Source organism: Megalops cyprinoides, chromosome 7 (assembly GCF_013368585.1).
Source record: "Megalops cyprinoides isolate fMegCyp1 chromosome 7, fMegCyp1.pri, whole genome shotgun sequence".
NCBI classification, from domain to species: domain Eukaryota; kingdom Metazoa; phylum Chordata; class Actinopteri; order Elopiformes; family Megalopidae; genus Megalops; species Megalops cyprinoides.
Window position 1 is genome coordinate 32,142,390 of NC_050589.1, and position 20,627 is coordinate 32,163,016.

General features: G+C 45.0%; 1 protein-coding gene across 1 annotated transcript; it reads left to right on the top strand.

Annotated features, from left to right (window-relative positions):
* Positions 1–575: 575 nt before the first annotated feature.
* csrnp2 (cysteine-serine-rich nuclear protein 2) lies at positions 576–12,065 on the top strand. The gene is made up of 5 exons (XM_036533550.1): positions 576–1,278; positions 7,346–7,518; positions 8,612–8,874; positions 10,563–10,859; positions 11,334–12,065. Exons 2-5 carry the CDS (start codon positions 7,359–7,361, stop codon positions 12,063–12,065), a joined length of 1,452 nt encoding a protein of 483 aa, XP_036389443.1. The 5' UTR covers positions 576–1,278; positions 7,346–7,358.
* Positions 12,066–20,627: the final 8,562 nt, after the last annotated feature.

Here is a 20,627-nt window from a genome sequence, read left to right on the forward strand (position 1 = left end):
CAGGAATTGTGCTGAATTTTTATCAGTGTTTGAGAATGAACATTAAGTTTAAAAAAAAAAATCTGCATTCATGTGATACCTTCAGCATGACATTATGGCATTGCCTACGACACAGCCTATCGCGCTTGTAGTAGCTGTCATATGTGGTTGTGCTGATGTGTTTTTGAATTAATCTAAAATACTTTCGTCGTGATTTATACCAGTTCTCCAGGTCTCTCTATGACATCGCCCAGATCATAATTTGACATTTTGCAAATGACATTGACTCCAGTTTCCATGGTGATTGAAACGGCAGCATGAAGACTAAAACCCCTGCAAAAGAGTGAGGCTATCATTGGTAGCCTTAGTATATTTATTCTTTTCGGTTTATTTCCCCTTTACTATGGCAAAGTTTGGGTTTATAACAAAAACCCTTAGTGTTGCGTGCAATTTCCACTGGAATGCGTGTACTGTGGGATAATCTGGTGATCCAAATTAGCGTCGCATTTGTCTCAACAAAAGAGCAGTTTGTGACTTCATTTCCCAGCTTACCCGGTGTGTGGGATGCGTGATGTCACCGTGAGTATATACTTCCACGGTGTGGCATTCCAAGCGCTATTGTTGCATTGTGACAAGCCGGGCAGGAGAAAGGGAGAGGAGGACACGTTCCACCAGAAATCCGAAAACATTTTTTACATCGAAAAACGCTTAAAAGAAAGACTCGTTGAAAGCAGAATACAACGAGTAGTATGAGTAAAACCGTCATGATTACAAAAACTGCAACGAATCGACGGCGTAGCGGATTTATTGATACACGCATTTAAAAGGGAAAGAAGACGAAAAAACTCCCTTTAATTCCAACCATTCAACCCATCTTAAATGCAAGGCAAAACGGTAAACTAATTTGTTTGAAGTCCTCCTTCCCTGCCTCCTCCCGGTTGTTCGCCGGCGCTAAACCATTTAGTTACCTTAACGTTACACAGCACATGCTGCAGCGGTGTTTTCCTTGTGTAAATAATTGTGCAAAACCGAAATCGTCTCTAGAGCCGGTGGGTCCGCACCTACAAATTATGTGTTCTGCAAGACTAGCCCTGCATTTTGCCTTTAGTTATTAAAACCGATCCGCTTCGCAATCGTGGTACTTGCGTCGGCAATCAGCTGGGGGAAAGAAAAAAGCCAATAACGCAGTAAAGAAGAAAGGACACGAAAATCCAAGCCGGAAACGACCATAGAGGACAATTTCTGCTCACACACGAACAACGGGTTTTCCAGGCGAAACGGGTCTCCATTTCTCCCAAGGTAAGGGGGCTGCTGATGTTTCGTGGTTGCTAAGCTCACCAGACAGTTACTACTACACTTGAATGGAAGACTGACGTCGTGTTGGAGAGAGGGCGTACGGAGCTGGTGTATCTTCCGTCAGTACGACACTACCCGAGGTTGCTGTATATGCTGGGGAAACGGATCTGGAGCTGTTGGCACCACCGTTCACCTAATTACTACTATATTAACTACACTGCGTACAAGCACTAATCTGTATCCACTTTTTTTATAACCCTGGTGTGTGTGGTTGTATTACCCTGTCACCTAAAACAAAAAGGTGATGCCTCACAACGTTTTGCCTTGTCGGAAGTAGAATTTAATCGTGAAAAACACTACTCCTACACCATGCCAAGCAAAATTAGAATGCATACCTGTTTTTACATGCAGCATATTGGGTATTGGGACATTCTGCAGTGCATGTATGACATGGTTCTTAGAGTGTGTTGGCAGTCTATACAATACAGAGTTTCGGATCGTTTTCTTCCACTATGGTTGGACCCAAATAGGTCATGGAAATGCGTGTCACGGGGAGTTTTTTTTCTGAAATAAAACTGAATTACTGTAACCTGATTAAAACACGTCCTTCCTGTGACACCAACTATACACATTTAGAACTGTAAGTCTGAAATTTGTATTTGTTTTTTGAATGTTCCTCAGGCTCCACGCAAAGTGAAAGACTTTATTCCTGGTTTACCTTTGATTGATGTGGCTGGTGTCCTAATGGCCCACTAGAGCCAGTTACTGACAAAAAAAAAATTCTGTGAGATTCTACCTAATTTTTCCTGGTCCATAAAAATGCAGTGTGAGAGGCCCATTGTCTTAATGGTTATGTGGTAGACAGAATATTTATTGCACCAGTCTTCGCTGTAGTTCTGGCCTATTCAGTCCTAACAGAAAAAATGAAAAACGTGTTGCAATAAAGATGGTTTTGTATGTAAGGTAACAGAACATATTGCATCACTGCAGTTCTACCTGTGTTCCCAGGATCGAGTAGACTGGAAGAATTCATATGGGAAATGCATGCACAAAATCTTACTTCCAGTGTGAGATGATTGCAGATTATCTCATGGTAAGGTGTGTTGTGCAGGATTCGTAAACTGAAAGGGGAGTGGTACAGGAGAAACTGGACACTTGGCTTTTGCTGGCAGTATAAAAAAAATCAGTTTCTTGCCAAGGAAGGTGAGGCCATCAGAACTGCTGAGCAACAGCAGATATGACAAATGATTGTAGCTAATGATGAAATATACCTAGGAGGTTATCCATTTCAATTTTTGAAAAACAGTTTTGAGTGTGGTGTGTTTTTTTTGTCCACCGGTTTTGTCTGCAGCAGGGCTAGGACGCCAGTGTAGTGTTTACAAATCGAGCACCTGATCTCACGGTCATCCTTTGAAGTAACGCAGCTGTCGCGGCGCAGCAATGGACAGGATTAGCACGTCTTGAGACATTTGCTAAAAACGTCTAGCAAAATCAATGCTCCGCTAACTTTTAATGGGATTCCGCAGCTCTGACTTAATTGGGTCAGCCATTTCAATGTACCTCTCTCTCTCTGCCAAATCAACTGTAATTTTTCTGTGGTGTTTTTATTCTTGTTTCCTCGAACACTCTCTGTTCACTGCTGACACATTTGCTCTCTGGCCACCTCAACCAGCTCTCACTGCTAATCAGTGCTGACGTCCAGAATTCCCAGTCTCATTCCCAGCCACTCCTGTGCAGTGGCTCTGGTTCATGTATTGTATTTGCTTTCAGATTGTTTGGCAGTATGTCTAGTGTTTCTGGTATATGAATTAGCCTTTTATGAAAGCAATTTCAAGACATCTCTGAGAGATGTATTTGAATATCACAACAGTTATCATGTGTGTTCCTTTAAAGAGGCAATTCGCCAAAAGCAAAAAAGTCACTAGAATTGCAATAGCTGTGTGTCAGTACAATGGCATATGGAACTAATATATAACTATTGTGTAAGTATGTTTTTACACAATTCTGAAATACCTCAGCATTTATTAATAAACAAATTATTTCCATGTCCATGACACTTGCACTGTAGTCATAACTTTAAAAGTAGCTGGTAAGCATTTTTTCATGTGAGATCCATTCCTGTTAGCTGAGGCCATTTACATCCACTACAGCATCTACAGTAACATTTTCACTACCAGCAGATTCCTGACTGACCCGTCCTGGTCTGGTTCTCTGTGCTGGTATGAAACTGAAAGTGCATTGACTTACAAGCTCTGCTATATTCAGAGCTTTGCCATTGTGATGAACTACATAAGAATTTTGGGTACTTCATTTTGATTGGCTCGAGTGAGGGGGGGGGGGGGGGGTCGCCATTTTGGTTAGGAAAAACAAGGCGCCATTTATTAACCCTTTTGTTTGAATTCTTCCTCGGGTAAATATAAAGCAAGGAGGCTTTTAAGTCTTGGTGCCTCCGGGCACACTCTAGACATGATTTTGTGGTTGCAATCATCTCTCCAAATCTTTGTTTTATTAGTTGTAAAGAGTCGTGTGGTAATTGGGAGCAGGTTTGAGCTCGCTAGCATGATGGAGCTTACAGCTGTTTGGTTGCCACTCTTGGTGGGGCTTGTTGACGTGGCACAGCTCATACTCTCTCAGCAGTGTTGGCCAAATGGGGTTTTGTGTTGGTCCGTTTGTGGGGAAGCTCTATTAAACTCTGGACTCTTTGGTCAAGGGTTTAAATCATGGGCGGGGAATTCAAAATTCACCCTCCACACGACGCGACAACAAGCAGGAGATAGCCAGCATTAGCCGGTTCCTTTGATATCCTAACTGTAACAGTAGGTGGCAGACATTTATAAAAAAGCTGTATGCAGAAAATGGAGGTCATTTCATTATTGGTTGCACAGTATTTTAATAAAATATTTTAATATTGCATCCCAAAATCTTGACGTAAATATTTGTTGCTTGTGTAACGTATATTACTCATGTAACTTGATATAACAAAATGGGATATAGTGTAAAATAGGTCATAGCTGGCCTATTATAGTATTGCTAGGAAAGAACGTGCTAACCAGGCACCATGGCAACCCATGTAGTGTACCCACCCCCCACACACACTCAGGGGATATAAGAAACTCTACTTTGGGGTGGATTAGGGGGTAATTTCTTTGGTGTAACTTTGATGTCAAACCAACATTTTGCATACTGAGAGACTACAAGTACAAAGGCAAAATACTTGTGTGCCACTGCCTGGTACCAGACAGTCTATACAGCTATTTGAGATTGTAAAATAAAGAGCGTAATTTATGATTATCATTACCTTTTTATAGAGCTCCCTGCATTTTTGACTGCCTGTGTTTTTACCGTCCTGCTGGAGTGTAGGTAGCTGTTTGTGCTGACTGTCTCTTGTCGCATTTGGGCAGGAGGCCTACATTGATTTCGCAGCCATCCGTGCCTCCGATTTACATGTAAGGCCCTTTCTCTCGAACTCCGTCTGGGTGCTTAATGAGCCGGTCTGGGAGTTCTCCCAAGCCAGGAGTCCCACCTCGCAAACCACTGAACTCGGACAGCACAGTGCTGACCACATTGGTGGGGAGGACGCTAAGGGGACCGGGGGCCGATATTTTTGCCATCCACGCTTAAAATGTAGGTCTCCATGCTGAAATATTAAAGAATGGCCTCCTGAAAGGAATCTTGTTAGGCAGTGTAACTTTGTTGGTGAGCCCATTGATTTTCACTTTGCTGCTGAGCTGGAGGCAGCTTTTCAGAGATGCAGATCTGCATGTTGTGAACTCACTGTAATTGCGTTTATTAGCAACAACGTGATTGGCCTCCTTTGACTGCTCAGTGCATCTGTGGGTAGACAGACGTTTGCTGATTACTTCCTGGTGCACGGTTCTACACCTCATTTTTGTCTAAACATACTTCCTCATACTGCTTTGTTTTGAATTGATGTCAGCGTCTTTAAGTAATTGAAATCATTTTGATTTTGCTGTTTTTTGGCTTTAGTTACAGCTAAAGCCTAGCAATATTGGTGTCAATTTTTACACTGTGCTGTTTTCTGTACTTGATCTAAATTAGCATTTGGGTATGCATGAAAAACATTCCCTGGTTTGAACTGTAAAGTGCTGCATACATAATTGTTCTGATAGATGCATGGTAACTTGAGATTAATGGCTTGTCCCTGTCTTTCTAACTAATTGTCCGCTGGGATACAGGGAGAAAAACCAGTTGTAGTTTTCACCTCTCATTTACATTTCACCTTTTGTGAATGTTTCGTTCGAAAATATGCTACCCTATACCCTAAATAATTTATTCTCTCTGGATAACAAACACATTTTACAGAATGATCATGCTGCTGAAATCTAAAATCTAAATCTGATCTCCAGTTATTTCTCCTCCTGTTTCTTTCAGCTGAATAGTCCTAGTCCATGTTTTACAATGCAGACAGACCTTTTCACTCAAGACTCAACATTGTAGTTTTTGTTTAAAACTGGCAGAACATATGCTTGGCTAAAATCTTAATGGGTGTCATGTTGTGCCGTGTGTATCAGGCTATGGGATAATTGTAAGAAAGCCTGATATTTATTGTAGCTACATAGACCTGTGTAACAATCACTTGTCCTTGCAGAGGTTGACTCAAAGGTTGTCCATGACCTTGACTGACCTTTAGATTTGGCTACACCAGCCTGTCTCCAGCCTCTAAACGCTATGTCATTAGGGAGTAAAAAGGAGGCAAATAAGAGGGACAGTTTTGCCAAGGCACCTTGTTTGAGCTCTGCTTTCCTGGTCGCCATGGTAATCATCCAGATCCTGACCTTTTATAGAATTTTCACGTCGGATGGGAGTAGGTGGAGGGTGATGGTGAAGGAATTGGTGGTGGTTGGGGGGGGGTAACGGATCGCTCTCTGAAGGTGGCGTCCCTTTGAGGGATTTGAGAAATGTTGGGAGCTGCAGGAATCTCGTGATTTTTAAACTGTACACATTGAGGCTGCGCCTCGCAGAGGCCTCCCCCATCCATCTGTCTCTGTGCCAGGGGCTGGGGTCAGTGCCTCCCTTAACACCAGACTACCCGCACCTCCCATTAGTCAGGCTGGGCAGCACAGGGAGGCGCTGATCCAGTGTAGCCTTCTCATTTTAACTCTTCCCAGGTTCTCCTGCTCACTCCACGTTATTCATTTGGTAGGTGAAGCCCCTTTGACAGAGGCAGGCACCACACTGTATGTACATATTTCAGTCAATACATACTCGCACTGTACATACCGGTTACATTTAGCTGGCATGAAATTTGTGAACGTGAGCGCAGGGAGTCTAGCCACACTCCTTATTAGGGTTCGGGATAAAAAGAATATGCAAATGAAGGCGGTTTTTACAGAGTCGCAGTCGCAGCGATTTCCCTGCGCACTTCATTAGTTACACCTGAGGGTTGTTACAGCTGGTTTCCTTGCTGTCGCTTTGCTTGATGTACTTGCAGGGCATTTAATTTCTAGCGGTTTAGGCATGAGAGGGTTCTGTAGCATCCCGAGGGCGTCATCAGAAAAACACTATCAAGGATGAGTTTCTTTGGAAAAATTTCTTGGGATCATTTTGAACAAAATGCCGGGATAATTTTGGCACCTTCATGTTGATCGTTTTGATTTCTATGGTGTGTCTGTGTGGGTGTGGGACCTTTGCTGATGTGGCTGTGACTGGATGTGTGTGTGCACGCCTGTCTGTGATTGAATCAGTCTCACTATTTTAGTCTATTTTAGTTTTAGTTACTATTTTGTTACCAACTCTGCGTTTGTCTGGCTGTAGTGTCTGTCTGTCTCTGTGGTTCTTTGGGGCTGCTCATATGTCTCTGTCTCTATCTTGGATTGTGTGTGTGTGGTAATTTCAGGCTGCTTATGTCTGTCTCAGTCTTTCTCTGGTTTTGTGTGTGTGTGTGTGTGTGTGTGTGTGTGTGTGTGTGTGTGTCTGTGTGCGCTGTTCTCTCAGGTTATTCATATCTCTGTCTCTGGGTAAGCGAGTGTGTGTGTGTGTGTGTGTGTGTGTGTGTGTGTGTCTGTACTGTTCTGTCAGACTGCTCATATCTCTGCCTGGCTCTCCCCAGACGGTGAGGTCCTATGGAGGCGGTGCGGACTCTCAGCCTGAAGCGGAGGTTCGAGGAGGTGGACGGCGGCTCGCCCTTCTCCACCCCGAAGGACTCGGACGACGACATCTCCAGCAGCGACAGCGCTGAGAGCTGCGACAGCCTCAACCCCCCCTCCAGCACCTCGCTCACGCGTAAGCTCCGCGCCCACGGGCCTGAACGCCGCTCAAATACATCACCCCTCCACCAATCACTGGTTACAGCCCTGCTGCAATCGGCAGTAGGCACATATGGTACAGGTAGTGGGGGGGCAGTGTCGCGTAGTGGTAACGAGCAGGGAAAGGTTGCTAGTTCCATTTCCCACTGGGGCACTGCTGCTGTACTCTTGGGCAAGGTACTTAACCCACAATTGCCTCAGTAAATATCCAGCTGTGTAAATGGGTAACATGTAAAACTGTAACCAATGTCAAATGCTAATAATGTAATGTAATGTAAGGTATGCTAATGCAAAACCTGAACCACCCTTAAGTTTTTGTATTTTGGATTCTCCCTGCTCAGACCAAAGAGACAGGAAAGATCAAATGGGGGAAAAAAAAGTCTAGAGGACAGGAGCAAAGATGCTCGTTTGGAAGTTTAAAAAACAGAAATGTAAATTTGTTCCTCGTTTGTGGTTCTGGCCTTGAACTGATTCCTATTTTTATGTCACATTTGTTTTGCGATCGCCCCGCAGGATGAGGCTGTAGAAAATTATCAGTCGGAATGAGAAAAGCCGCTTTGCCCTGAAAATCCTGAACTGATGAGCGGGTCTTCCGAAGGCCAGGCCCGCGTGGAGCTTCACAAAGCCACGCTGTGGGTCTCTGCGTTCAGAGCGATTACTGTGCCTCTTCCATAATCACATTCCCACAGCCTCTTCTCTGCTCCCAGCTGACGGAAGTATGTGAGTGATGGTAAAGGCCGCGTCCCGTGGTTAACGATGACTTCTCGATCCTCTGGTCCTCCCTTGTTTCTCTCCCCCCATCCCCTCGCCCCTGTCCCTTCTCCCCTTGCCCTCGTCCCCTCCCCCTCTCCCCATTTGCCCCCGTGCCTTCTCCCCCGTGCCTTCTCCCCCGTGCCTTCTCCCCCGTCCCTTCTCCCCCGTCCCTTCTCCCCCGTCCCTTCTCCCCCGTCTCCTCTCCCCCGTCTCCTCTCCCCCGTCTCCTCTCCCCCGTCTCCTCTCCCCCGTCTCCTCTCCCCCGTCCCCTGTCCCTTGTCCCCTCTCCCCTCCCCCTGGTCCCCCCCCCGCTGCAGCCACCTCCATCCTCCGGCGGCAGGACCCCGCGCTGGGCCGGAAGCGTGTGCGCTTCGGCGCCGTCACCGTCTTCTACTTCTCGCGCCGGCAGGGCTTCACCAGCGTGCCCAGCCAAGGTGGCAGCTCGCTCGGCATGGCGCGCCGCCACAGCTCCACCCGCCGCTACACCCTGGGCGAGTTCGCCCGCGAGCAGGAGAGCAGCCACCGCCAGGCGCTCCGCCAGCACCTGCGGCAGGAGAAGCTCGACGCCCGCAAGCGGAAGGTGAGGCGGGAACGTGGCCGGCGAGGGGGAATAGTAGGAAGGTAGTATGTGGAGCCATTATATCTGTCTGTTGTGCTGTACCAAAGGGAATGGAGAGGTATGTCTTTATGCTGCTACAGTTGAGGGGTCATTGCTGGCTCGGTTAATGGGGACAGATGATCCGGTATTTTGTGTGCTGTGTGCTCTTGCTTAGCTGGATCTAAAAGCGTTTTAATTTTCCTCCTAGTAAACCTCTGAGACTGTTTGACCCACTTTGAAACAGGGGGACCCTAAATTTAAAATAGTGGTTTAGGAACGCCCGAGAGCAATACCAGAGCATGTTATGAAGCTGGTTACGTTTTTAGTTAGCCATTTAGCAGATGCTCTTATCCAGAGTGATTTCCAAATGTGCATTCAATTAGGCAGTTATCTGCACAGATACCAAAACATTAGTGCCATCCTTGAAATGTAGTGCCATTGTGTGGAAACATCGGCATCCAATTAGATGCATCATTGAGGCAAGGCTTGGTGCATGAGGCAATATTCTTGTCAGTGTGTGGAAATGATGGACAATACTCAACTCTGTTGAGTGGTAGGAAAAGCTGTGGGAGGAGATGCTCACAGAGGTTTAGTGTGGTGGGAGCAGATGAAAGGACCAAGAGAGAGACAGAATCATTCCATGTAGGAACGGTTAGCAGTGCCCGCACAGCCCACAGACCCTGGTTCAGCCAGGGTTGCCGGGATGGTCTGATGGTCAGTTTTATCAAAAGCAGCAGGTGGATCAGGGAAGATTAAGATGGATGACAAGGATGTATCTTGGGCAAGACTGGGAGCCTCAGTTACAGACAGCAGAGCAGTTTCAGTTGAGTGACCCACTTTGAAACCAGACTGGCTTGGATTGACTAGGTTATGGATCTAGCCAGGAAATGAGGTAATTGGTTGAATACAATCTGTTCTGTAGTTTCTGAAGGAAATAGGAAACGGGAAACAGGTCTGTAGCTTTGGGGTCTTGAGTGGCCAAAGGAGGGTTTCTTGATCTGTGGTTTGAGTAGTGCCTGGTTAAAGGCTTTAGGAATTGAGCCCGAAGTCAGGGCAGAATTAACCACAAATGGGATAAAGCAAGGGAGAGGTCTGATTTGAAGGAGAGGGGATGGGGTCAAGTGGACAGGTGGCCAGCCTTCAAGCCAGTAGATGTAGGAAATCAGAATTAGAAACAGCTAAGGATGCTGGGAAAATAGGTGAGCTGAGAGTTGGATTAGCAGTGTGGCTGCTGTATGTGGGTTATATGTGTATTGGTAAGGTCAGGTTTGTAGTGAGGGTTGTGGTCAATGCTAGTGAAGGGGTGGAACATGACACGAAGCCGGGGTGAGGGTGCTATCACAGCTAGAGTTAGAGCTAATGCAAGAGGATCTGTAGCTGAATTGACGAGGGTGGCCTTTGCTGTCCTGCCATGCCCTCCCCCTTTTACATTTTTTGGGCATTTGATTGGCTTTGATGTCTGCTTTTCTGGTGCTGTTTCAAACATTGTGAGAGGGACACAGAATATATTTGGTGTCTATTTTCAATGCGTCACAGAGACACAACATCCGCCTTAGAGAAGGCAGACGCTTTGCATTTTAGCGACAGCTTCTAGCGTAGCTTAAGTTCTTGAGGAAGCCAGCGTGTGGCCGCGGTTGTTCACTCCGCGTTCTCCCTCCTCCCCGGGCCAGCTGACGCGGAACGGCACGGTGGAGTGCGCGGCCGCCGAGCGGCTGACGCTGGACGACGTGTCGGACGAGGACCTGGACGTGGACGGCGTGGAGGTGGACGACTGCTTCTTCCTGCAGCCGCTGCCCATCAAGCGGCGCCGCGCCCTGCTGCGCGCCTCCGGCATCGCCCGCATCGACGCCCGCGAGAAGGCCGAGCTGCGCGCCATCCGCCTGTCCCGCGAGGAGTGCGGCTGCGACTGCCGCGTCTACTGCGACCCCCAGCACTGCGGCTGCAGCCAGGCCGGCATCAAGTGCCAGGTGAGGCGGGGGGGAGAGGGGAGGAGGAGTAGCTCATGGGAAATGCAGGGTGAAAGGAAAGGGAGGGACAAGCGTGGTCTGTTTCACCAGGGTGTGCTTATGGAATGGTGAAAATGTGTCTCCGATTTGTAATCAGGTATTGGTACATAGATATTGTCAGTACTAATCAGATATTAGTAATAATTAGTAATCTGAGTAGTACCTATATAAAAATTCATCTTTAAAAAAAGTATAAAAATGGAATTCCTGTTTGAACATGCCGTTCAAAAGCTAATCACAAAGTATACTGCGTGATGCATATAGATTATAGAAGCATCAGCTCACAGTTCTGCTGCATTGCTCCGTCTTCAGTAAAGCAGTAGAGGTGGTGAGTCCTTGGTGGCCATCTTTGGCAGCAGCAGCAGGAGCCCATTACAGGTGTGAAAAGTGCCGGCTGTGTGACGCTCACGCGTTTCTCCCCCCCGCGCTCGGCAGGTGGACAGGATGTCCTTCCCCTGCGGCTGCTCGCGCGACGGCTGCAGGAACGCGGCGGGCCGCGTCGAGTTCAACCCCCTGCGCGTGCGGACGCACTACCTGCACACCATCATGAAGCTGGACGTGGAGAAGAGGAGGCAGCTGGCGGGCAGGGCCGCGGAGGGCCCGGGGGAGGCCGAGCCCGCCCCCGCGCCCGCCCCGACCGCTGGCGACCCCGGGGCGGACGTGTGCACGGAGGCCACCCTGGCGGAGGGCGCGGACAGCGCCAGCCAGGAGCTGGAGAACGAGACGGCGGTGCTGCACCTGCAGAGCGCCGAGGAGCAGGAGAGGAGGAGGGAGCAGGAGGAAGGGGAGGGGCCTCTGCAGGAAGTGGGCGGGGCATCCCTGCTCTGCTTCACGGAGGGCCAGGCCCTCGTCAAGGACCCCCCCACTCTGCTCTACTACCAACTTGGCCACGCCGAGCTGGCGGCTTTAGGGTTGCCGCGGTTACACGCAGAGGAACAAGAAGAAACGTTGGGAGGAGGAGGAGGAGGAGGAGGAGGAGGAGGAGAAGGAGAACAGGAGGAAGGTGAGAGCGGGAGCAGCCAACAGGGTTTGGACGAGTGCTTGCTTGATGCAGGTCCATGCTCAGCAGAGGTCACCGGAGACGAAGATGGACTTGTCCTCCCCCAGCAGGAACCTGCCCCCCTTGCCTTTGAAGGAGAGGGAAGCCCTCCTCCCCCTGAAGCTTAGCTCCTTCATTTTTGCTGATGTTTTGCACAAGCGCTAAAAGCATATTGCCTACCTTATGTGGTGTATCAATAATGCTATTAATGTTAGTACTCATAGTGGTGATAATTATTAATTCTCCCTAGAGATGAGCATGTACATTATATTAGAGAAGTATAGAGTGGGAAATCCTACTGATAGCACAGACTGGTCTTCACTTGCCACTGTGCAGTCTGTCCAGTTAGGAGGAAACGAATTGCATGGACTGGTGCTGGAGAATGAGGCCTTCTAAAGAAGGCATGAAACCTGTGGGCTTATAAAGTGGTTCACAGCCAAAGCTCACCTTGGCCCTGGACTCACTGCTCTTACTTCAGTGAGTGGTAATGGTCCGTCAGCAGAGGGCGCCGTACATCAGCTGACGTTAAGAGAGAGCGAAGCAAAAGAGATCATCTGTGCCGTTTTGCTTCCAGAGGTCAAAGGTCGAGACGAGGCTGTGTGTGAACCACTTGCGTACCCCTCCCTAGAAAGGGACCAATCCTGGGAATACTTGGTAAAGTTTTAACGTACTGTATCGTATTCGCGGAGACCGAGGAGGGATGAGGGCGAGCTGCTTTGTTTACTTATATTCGTGTTGAAAACTTGACTTTTGGGGTCGTCGTGTTGTAGGGTAGAAGGCAAACCAAATATGCAGGTTCGCACGAGGTTGGTTTCTTTTTTTTTTTGGAAAATGAATGGCCTTTTGTTTGGCCATTGCTTCGTAACTGTTACCTCACGTCACCCCCCCCCCCCCCCCTCCACCAATCATCCACCTTCATTCTTCTGTAGGTAATTTCATGAAAACACGATATTTGTTCCACTTGAATCAAGTTGCATCCAACCCCATTTATAGCAATATGGACTTGTGGTAGTGTTGCTCACCTTCGACGCTTGTGAGATTCAACAGAAGGTTGAATGAGGTGTATTGTTTCTACAAATAATTTACCTTATGCAGGTGTGAGAGGGCCGAACTGACAGTTCTTTAGAGAGTGCCCCTTTTTCTCTATTTTATGCACAAGCATTGGTGGTTTATTTCAGTGTGAGATGCAGGTACTCAGTAAAATTTTCCCTTCATGCGCCGTCACCTTTGGATCGGAAGAAGCGTGACGCTGGTTGAACACACATTAAATATTTACAGTCAGGAATGGCTATGTCAGCAAGGCTTTTGCTTTGAACAGAGACAGAGCCCTTCAGCCCAGGTTCGAAACTGTGTCATTTGCCGACAACAAGAAGTTGGCTTTGGGCCACTGTGGATAAGGGTAGGTGGCCAGGGTTTCCTTGTCTCACTGAATTGTCAAGGGCCTGCAAGGTACTCAGATGTCAGTGGAGTAGCGCCTGTCCTCCAGTGACCTCAGACTCCACTGTAGTGAGTGTGACTTCTGACTACACTCCAATGTAGTGTGATTTGTACTGCAAAAAGTAGCCGTTGGCTGTATGCGAGTCTATCAGAGGACAATAAGTGATTTGGGAAAAAGAAAAAAACAGGGTTACATAAAGGGAGAAAAAAGAAAATATATATGTAACTAAAGGATATGTCTAAGAAAAGCAAATTATGATTTTTGATTATAATCGTGTTTTTTTTTCCCTCCAGATGAATTTACATAGCAAAAAAAAAAAAAAAAAGTTCAGACCGTCTTTGGTTGCGGTCAGCATCAAGCAAACAAGTGTAGAACTGTCACTGTAAACAGACCTGCAGATACGTTGCAAAGAAGACTATACTAGTGAACCTGGTTTTCTACAGACACGCCAACCTCAGCCAGAACTATTTGTATATTTAGAAACGTGCTTCAAAAATGAGCACAGTGTCGTGAACATGAAGGCACTATATAATATACGTAAAATAAACTTACGCTTTGCACAGTGACAAGTAATTTTAGTAGCTACTTGGCTGATGTGGGTTTTAGCCCTGCTCTTGTACTTTGTGTGTGTGTGTGCGTGTGTGTGTGCGTGCGTGCATGTGTGTATGCGGTGTCAGCGAAAGGCGACAATTAGCTATGTTGTTTTGATGTTCATTTCAGTAGAATAAAATCGTCAATCATTTTCACTTGCTTAAAGCCTCACGCTCAAACCTCGGAGCCGCCCTTTCCTTAAAGGGTGCTTTCTTTTTTTTCGTGTCTTTGTCATTCAGACCCTAATCTTTCATTAATGATTATTTTGACTGTCCTTTAACCCAGAGTTAAGTAGTCCTTCCCATGACAGTGAATGTACAGGTTTCATTTAGGGCTGTTGCAGCTTCTCTTTGGTTATCCAATCACCTGATCAGTATACTTAAAAACCTTGTTAAGAGCTCTATACTGCCATAGAGCATTTCACTTGCATTACATAAATTGTACCAGATATGACACAGAACAGCAATGTTAGAGATGACAAAAGGAAAAATGTTCAAATAGGAATTCCACAGTATTCAAAAATAATGTGTGCTATTTTTGAGCTTCGCTGACTTGTGACCAAGAGATGTCCTGATAGAAATCTGAGGTTGATGTTTGTCTCCTTGTTCATAGGAAAAAAATCAGAATAAATTGTCTATTAAGTTGTTATACGTAATGTACAGGTTTATGTAATATTGCTGAATTATGAGAACATGAAAGGATGAAACCATGAATTATATTTGTGCTGTCGGTCTTGTACGTGTGTGTATGTTGTATCACAAGTGTTTGGTTGAGATGGACAGCATGGTTTTCCTTAAAGGTGCTGCTGTTTTAGGTTTACATTTTGATCATGGTTTTCATCATTTAAAAAACTGAATTAAAAATTATTGTGTTGCATAGATGAGGTATGTAATTTACGAAATAACCACGGATTGCGAGATGTCCCCTTAAGGAGAATGGCATTGGTTGTGTGCGTAAATTTGGGTGACTCAGTGACATCATTGCCAGCCCGTTAAGGAATCTAAAGAGCATTTTCTGGGCTTGTGACCTCCTGGTGTGCACGTCTGTGATGCGTTTCACAAAGCAGTCATTTAATCACATTTTGAATCCATGGTTTGGAATGATCTGGTTTGGTGGATATTTCAAACATCCTATTTACACACAAACTGTGGTATCGTCACTACAGAGCTAAGCGAAGGGGATTCTTTGATCACAGTGTAGCACTGTGTGTTTATGTAGGCCTGAACTGGATCAAAACTGAGCTGGTTGTTCTCCCTGTGGAAAGAACCAGTGCTCGCTGTAATGATTGCAATCTTCCAGGATCCACATTCAGAGTGTGGATGTTGCTGCACTGGTCAGTCTGCTGTTGTGAAAAAGCACGCTACTTTTGCAGCACCGGGGTCACTTGACCCTTTCAACAAGAAAGTGGGCGGAAGGTACATTCATTCATCTTTGATTACACACAGTTGGCTCATTGCAACTTAAAGTACTCAATACCTAATTTGTAGCTGGGTATTTACCCAAACAATTGAGTACCTTGTTTAAAGAACAACCTAGGATGTCTCCCTAAACGCTATTCCATGTGGGTTTGTACCCAGGTGTATGAAAATAAGAAAATGTTTAACCCATCAAGCATATACTGCAAGCAATGTGAAGCTCCCCCCAAGAAAATTGCCCTGTTTTTGTTCAGCTGTCTGTGTGGTGACAGAGATTGATGAGTGGAAGAATAGATAGGGGAAAAAATGTATAAGACAATAAATTACTTGACAGCAGAAGGCACAAATATGCCCAGTAATATTTCATACAGATTTTTTTTCTAGTTTCACTTCTCCATAGTTGCCCTTTTTGTGTCAGTGTGTAATATTGCTCCTTCTGTCAGCAATGTTTACAGTTGATTTTTCTATTCGGCAAGTTGAAATCCTTTCTCAGATGTGGAATTTGATGCGAAATAAGATCTGAATTGGAACAGTAGAGGGCAGACTGTGCTACTGTCTGCAGTTGTCCTTATTCAGACCTTGACTGTACTCAGTGATTGGGCGCTGAAACTGACAATGTGAGAAGTGAGAAACGGGAGGCCCGTCTGATCCCTTTTCTTCTCTTGTGACTGGAAGTGTTGCTTTTGTAACCCGAAATGTTAGTGATTCGCTTGTGAATAAGGAGTTTTAAGTTTATGCTGTTTCTATAAATGTGATGATGCACATTTTTTTTTTTTAATTTCCACGATGCTGGTTATTACGTCCCCTGTCTCTGTAAACTGTAACGTACGTGTGTAAGTCTGCCCCTGCACAAATCCATTTCAGGTTTTGCACATTTTATCAACAGTTTCTTGAGCTGTGTATTGCAAGGTCTGTTACCTCATTGTGAGCACAGTAGATTGTGTAGACACTGTTGGAAACTGACTGTGTGGTTCTGCACTGTGTGAGAGCTTGCATGATGTCTGCATGCCTGGGATGGCTCCAGTACCATTACACATTAGTGCATTATTGTTGAAATATTATTGGCTTAAGAGATGTACCAAAGCGTTGGCTTCACACCTGGTTCCTGATGGACATTTCTTAAGATGGAGGATGGAACGGGACTTATTGTCTCCCATGAACAAAGCATGTTCAAGGCAAAGTAGTCTGGATACGGTGAACTTCCTACAATGTTATCTAAATGATTGAGTTTTGTATTATTACCTTAGTTTATTTCATGATTCATCTCCTTGTATTGATTCATTTCGAGCTGTTGCCAACATTCCTCCACCAAGAAGAGGGTTTGGCACCTCTGCACAAATTTTATTCCAGAACATTTTGTAAGTCCTTCTGTTCAGGAGATTCACAGATTTCTCTTCAGTGTTGCCTCATGTCTGCAGCCCTATAAGAAACCAAGATTGTCATGATGGTGATGTTACTATGACCCCAGGTGTGTGTGTGTGTGTGTGTGTGTGTGTGTGTGGGTGGGTGGGTGTGAGAGTGAATGATGGGACTGACAGAGGTTGGATTTCATTATTTAACTGTGAGAATGACTTTTACTATAACTGTGGCCTAATGAGTTAAACAAAACACATTTTTGTATAAAAATGCAAAGCAGAAATAAAAATGTAAAAAAATATATAAATATCGATTGTCTTTTTTTCATCTGGCAGAACTGTCGTGTATGTTGCAAGATCATATGATTATGGTTATAATTCACATTTGTACAAATGTGAAATGAAGCACATTTTACTAGCACCTTAATTTGAACTCCTCTGAAATGTGATGTGTACGTGCAGTATTCTAAACATCAGAAAAACAGGATTTAATATTCTGAGCGTGCAAATGTTTAAAATGACAATTGAAATGTAACAAAATATTTACATTGTATGATATTTATAGACTGTCATTCTCTGTTAAAATGAATTCAAAATGAAAGAATATAGAATATGCAGTAAAGGATGAGTTGGATACTGTGGGTTCCTTGACGGGAAAATAACTCGAACTTGGAATAACTCCATCTCTCTGCTAAACATTCAAAATAACGGAAACATGTAATATTAATGAAAAGGGAAAAAGTGTACAGGTCAACATAATAAGGAAGGAGGAGATTGCGCGCACACACCAAGAAAACATCGTCCGGCACTGACATCGCTGGGACAAATCAGTTGCTTTTGTCGGGTTGGTGTCCGTTCTGCGCGATTACTGCAATCTGCTGATGAGTCACGGCACAGCGCTCGGTTTCACGACACCTGATGAATGATAGTAACAGCACACAAGGTGACCGTTGGAGGGCAGCAACGGCTCACTCAAGTCGACACACTCAAGACAGCCATTGAAGTGATGCTGACAGGGGAACCTGTGGTTGGTCTGTTCCTTATTTTTCCATAGAATATCTCTCTTTTTTTGCTAACCGAAGATGTTATTTTCCTTTAAAGGATAAACACATAAAACGTACGGTGAGTTATGATCACTCTCTTTAACACTCGTAGTCTTTCGCTGTTTAACGTAACCCTCAATGCCCTTCCTCGTACGTAATGTTAAACATGCAGAGGTGCCTCCGTTAGATTTGAGGTAGTTGGTTACAGCTCTAGATCACTATTTAGCACTAACTTTATACGGTGAATATAGGAGGTATAGTGATTCAATGATTCTGAGGAAAATTATAGTCTCATTGCAATCAAAGGTGTAAGAAATGTCTGTTTTGGAAGCCTGATGTTGAATGTCACATAGTGAGTGTATAATCTGTGGCGGCGTTATACACAGTTAAAATTGGATTGAATTTGGGGAGTTATATTATAGCACGATCCCAAAATAAGAGCTACCTTGGGAGTTAGACTTTGTACCGGAGCACTATTTCCGTGCTTGCTTGTGCCGAAATTATTCTCTCTCACCATCTTTCTCCTGCCTCAGTAATTCTGTGTTTGGCTTGGATTTAGTGAATAATCAGTTTTACTGGCAGCCACATTTGAAAAAAAAGGGCCCTGTCTATTTTTACACTTTGTTTTAGATTACCTTAAAGCTATTTTTCTTCAGGATGTCTCACACTTGATGGAGTACTATAAACACTGCAGGTATTTACACAACCTGCCGCAGCCCAGCACTGAACGATCTTTCATTTATTTTCACATCACTCACTGATCACTTAAGGGGAAAAAAAGGATCACATTAACCAAAGCTTAGGGTAAAACCTGCCTTAAGTTTGTTTATTTTTTTTTTTATCCTGCTTTTTGCTGAACGTGATCACACTACACAAGAAATCCTTTCATTAACGCAACCGGTAGCAATGCAAAGACCTTTTTAGTATGTTTCCGACGGCCAAAACCGAAATCACGTTCTCATTATCTAGAGTACATAAATGTTATAGCAACGTCTTAGCACTATAAGGACAAACAGCCCTAAGACTAAAAGATAAAATATGCCAACCCTCTCACCCGGTATCTGATTTAAGGTCCGAGTCTGTTTTTTTTTCCTTCTTTTTCAGTTTGTCCCAGTGTGACTGCAACTCGATCTCTGCCTGCCCCTCGATTGAAGTTTGAAAAATGCTTTATCAGTATTCCAACCTCCATGATCATAAGAAGAACAAAATACAGATGCGTATACACTTTCTAGTTGCTTGGTGATAGCTGTAACCACTCCTTTCAGGCAACACAGTAGTTTACACCAAATTTACACTGCTTTACACTGAAATTACACCTTTCAGCTTCAGTTACAAGAGGTCATCAGCAGGGCAAAGTCTCCCCAGAATTCTGTTCCAGAGCTACAATGACTTCCTGTTTCACAGCACTAGACAATGTGTGTAAATGAAGATTGCAGAAGGTTTATCTATGTGCACTGCATGCTCAAACAGACAGCAGAATAGTGTTTAATGTGCTACCTTGGTCAAGTGGGCCGTTCAATGATTTTTTTTTTTTTTTTTTTTTTTAACTTTTCAGCACAGACGTACTTCTGAAGTCATGCTGTAAGAGCACATACTTAACACAAACTTAAAAGTCTGCTTGTGGAATACCTTAGGGCATGTTTCTCATATTTTTATTCCAGACCTATCTGATATGTGTCTGTAATAAAGGCCTTGGCCTAGGTGGATGATAGAAGTGCTCCACGTGAGGTTTGAACCTACTACCTTCAGGACTCCAGGCCATAGATCTTGAGTGCTGTCTCACCCACATTCCCACTATGTTGCCATTCCAATGGCTGAAGCAGAGCAGAGGTTTGACGGCAACAGGTACGAGTGAGGTGGCACGGGATTGGCTTCTGAAGAGAGGAAGGGAAAAACTCTACATCACACAATCCCAGGAGAAAACTGGGGACAGAGAGATTAGTATCTGAACAACAGTAGAGTGGTGCTCCCTTCTACAGCTGCCTTTCCAACACCACCTGGGTACAGTTATGGCTTTGCCCTGTTTAATAGCCCTGATCAGATATATGGTCCACTAATTCCCCTATTAAAGTGACTAAAACAATCCCTCCCTCTCCACCTCAGCTGGTTGAAGTGCCACCCCTGAAAGGCACAATATAAATGGTGTCAATTATTATTATTACTGTTGTAGTTGATCAAGGACACTTCTGATGACTCAGCATGCTTGTGACCTGTCTCCCTGTGGCCAGTTTTCTTCCTTGCGTTATTTCCATCACATTACATCGCATTACATCACGTCCCATGTGATGGGAGATGGTGGTGTATGTGTGAGGTCCTTCCGGGCTACAATGTAATACAAAACAATGCAGAGATGGGAAGGTGTGATTGCCAAATTTACAGATGCCAGGTTTTTACTAGGTGCAGTGCTCATGTGTGGAGCATCAGTAAATGCAGAATATTGCTTTTATCTGTACTTGTGACGTGCATATTTCTTCACTCCAGGTAGTTATGATTGAGCGCTGTATGAATCATTTAATGCACAGTGATATTCATCGACTGGGCGTTTAGTGCGGTCTGGATACAAGCACAACGTAAAGCTGTCAGGGATCAAAGTGACGCATTCAGGAATGATCCTTTCCCAATAAACAGGCCTCTCACTCAGAAATGCACAGATGCACATGCAGAGATTTATGCTTGAGCCGGCTCCAGCCAGACCTCAGAAATGGTTGTGTTTCGCTTGGGATCTCACATGCTATCCCACCCGTGGACAGAGGGAAGAAGGGAGTGGGGGGGAAAGAGAACGAGAGAGAGAGAGAGAGAAATTACGAGCCCCAATTTCACCGAGGAAAGGAAAGACAGAGGGGGACAG

Coding starts and splice junctions, on each gene's coding strand:
- csrnp2 (XM_036533550.1), top strand. CDS start 7,359: ATGGAGGCGGTGCGGACTCTCAGCCTGAAGCGGAGGTTCGAGGAGGTG. Junction 8,875..10,562: donor TCGACGCCCGCAAGCGGAAG/GTGAGGCGGGAA, acceptor TCCCCGGGCCAG/CTGACGCGGAACGGCACGGT. Junction 10,860..11,333: donor AGGCCGGCATCAAGTGCCAG/GTGAGGCGGGGG, acceptor CGCGCTCGGCAG/GTGGACAGGATGTCCTTCCC.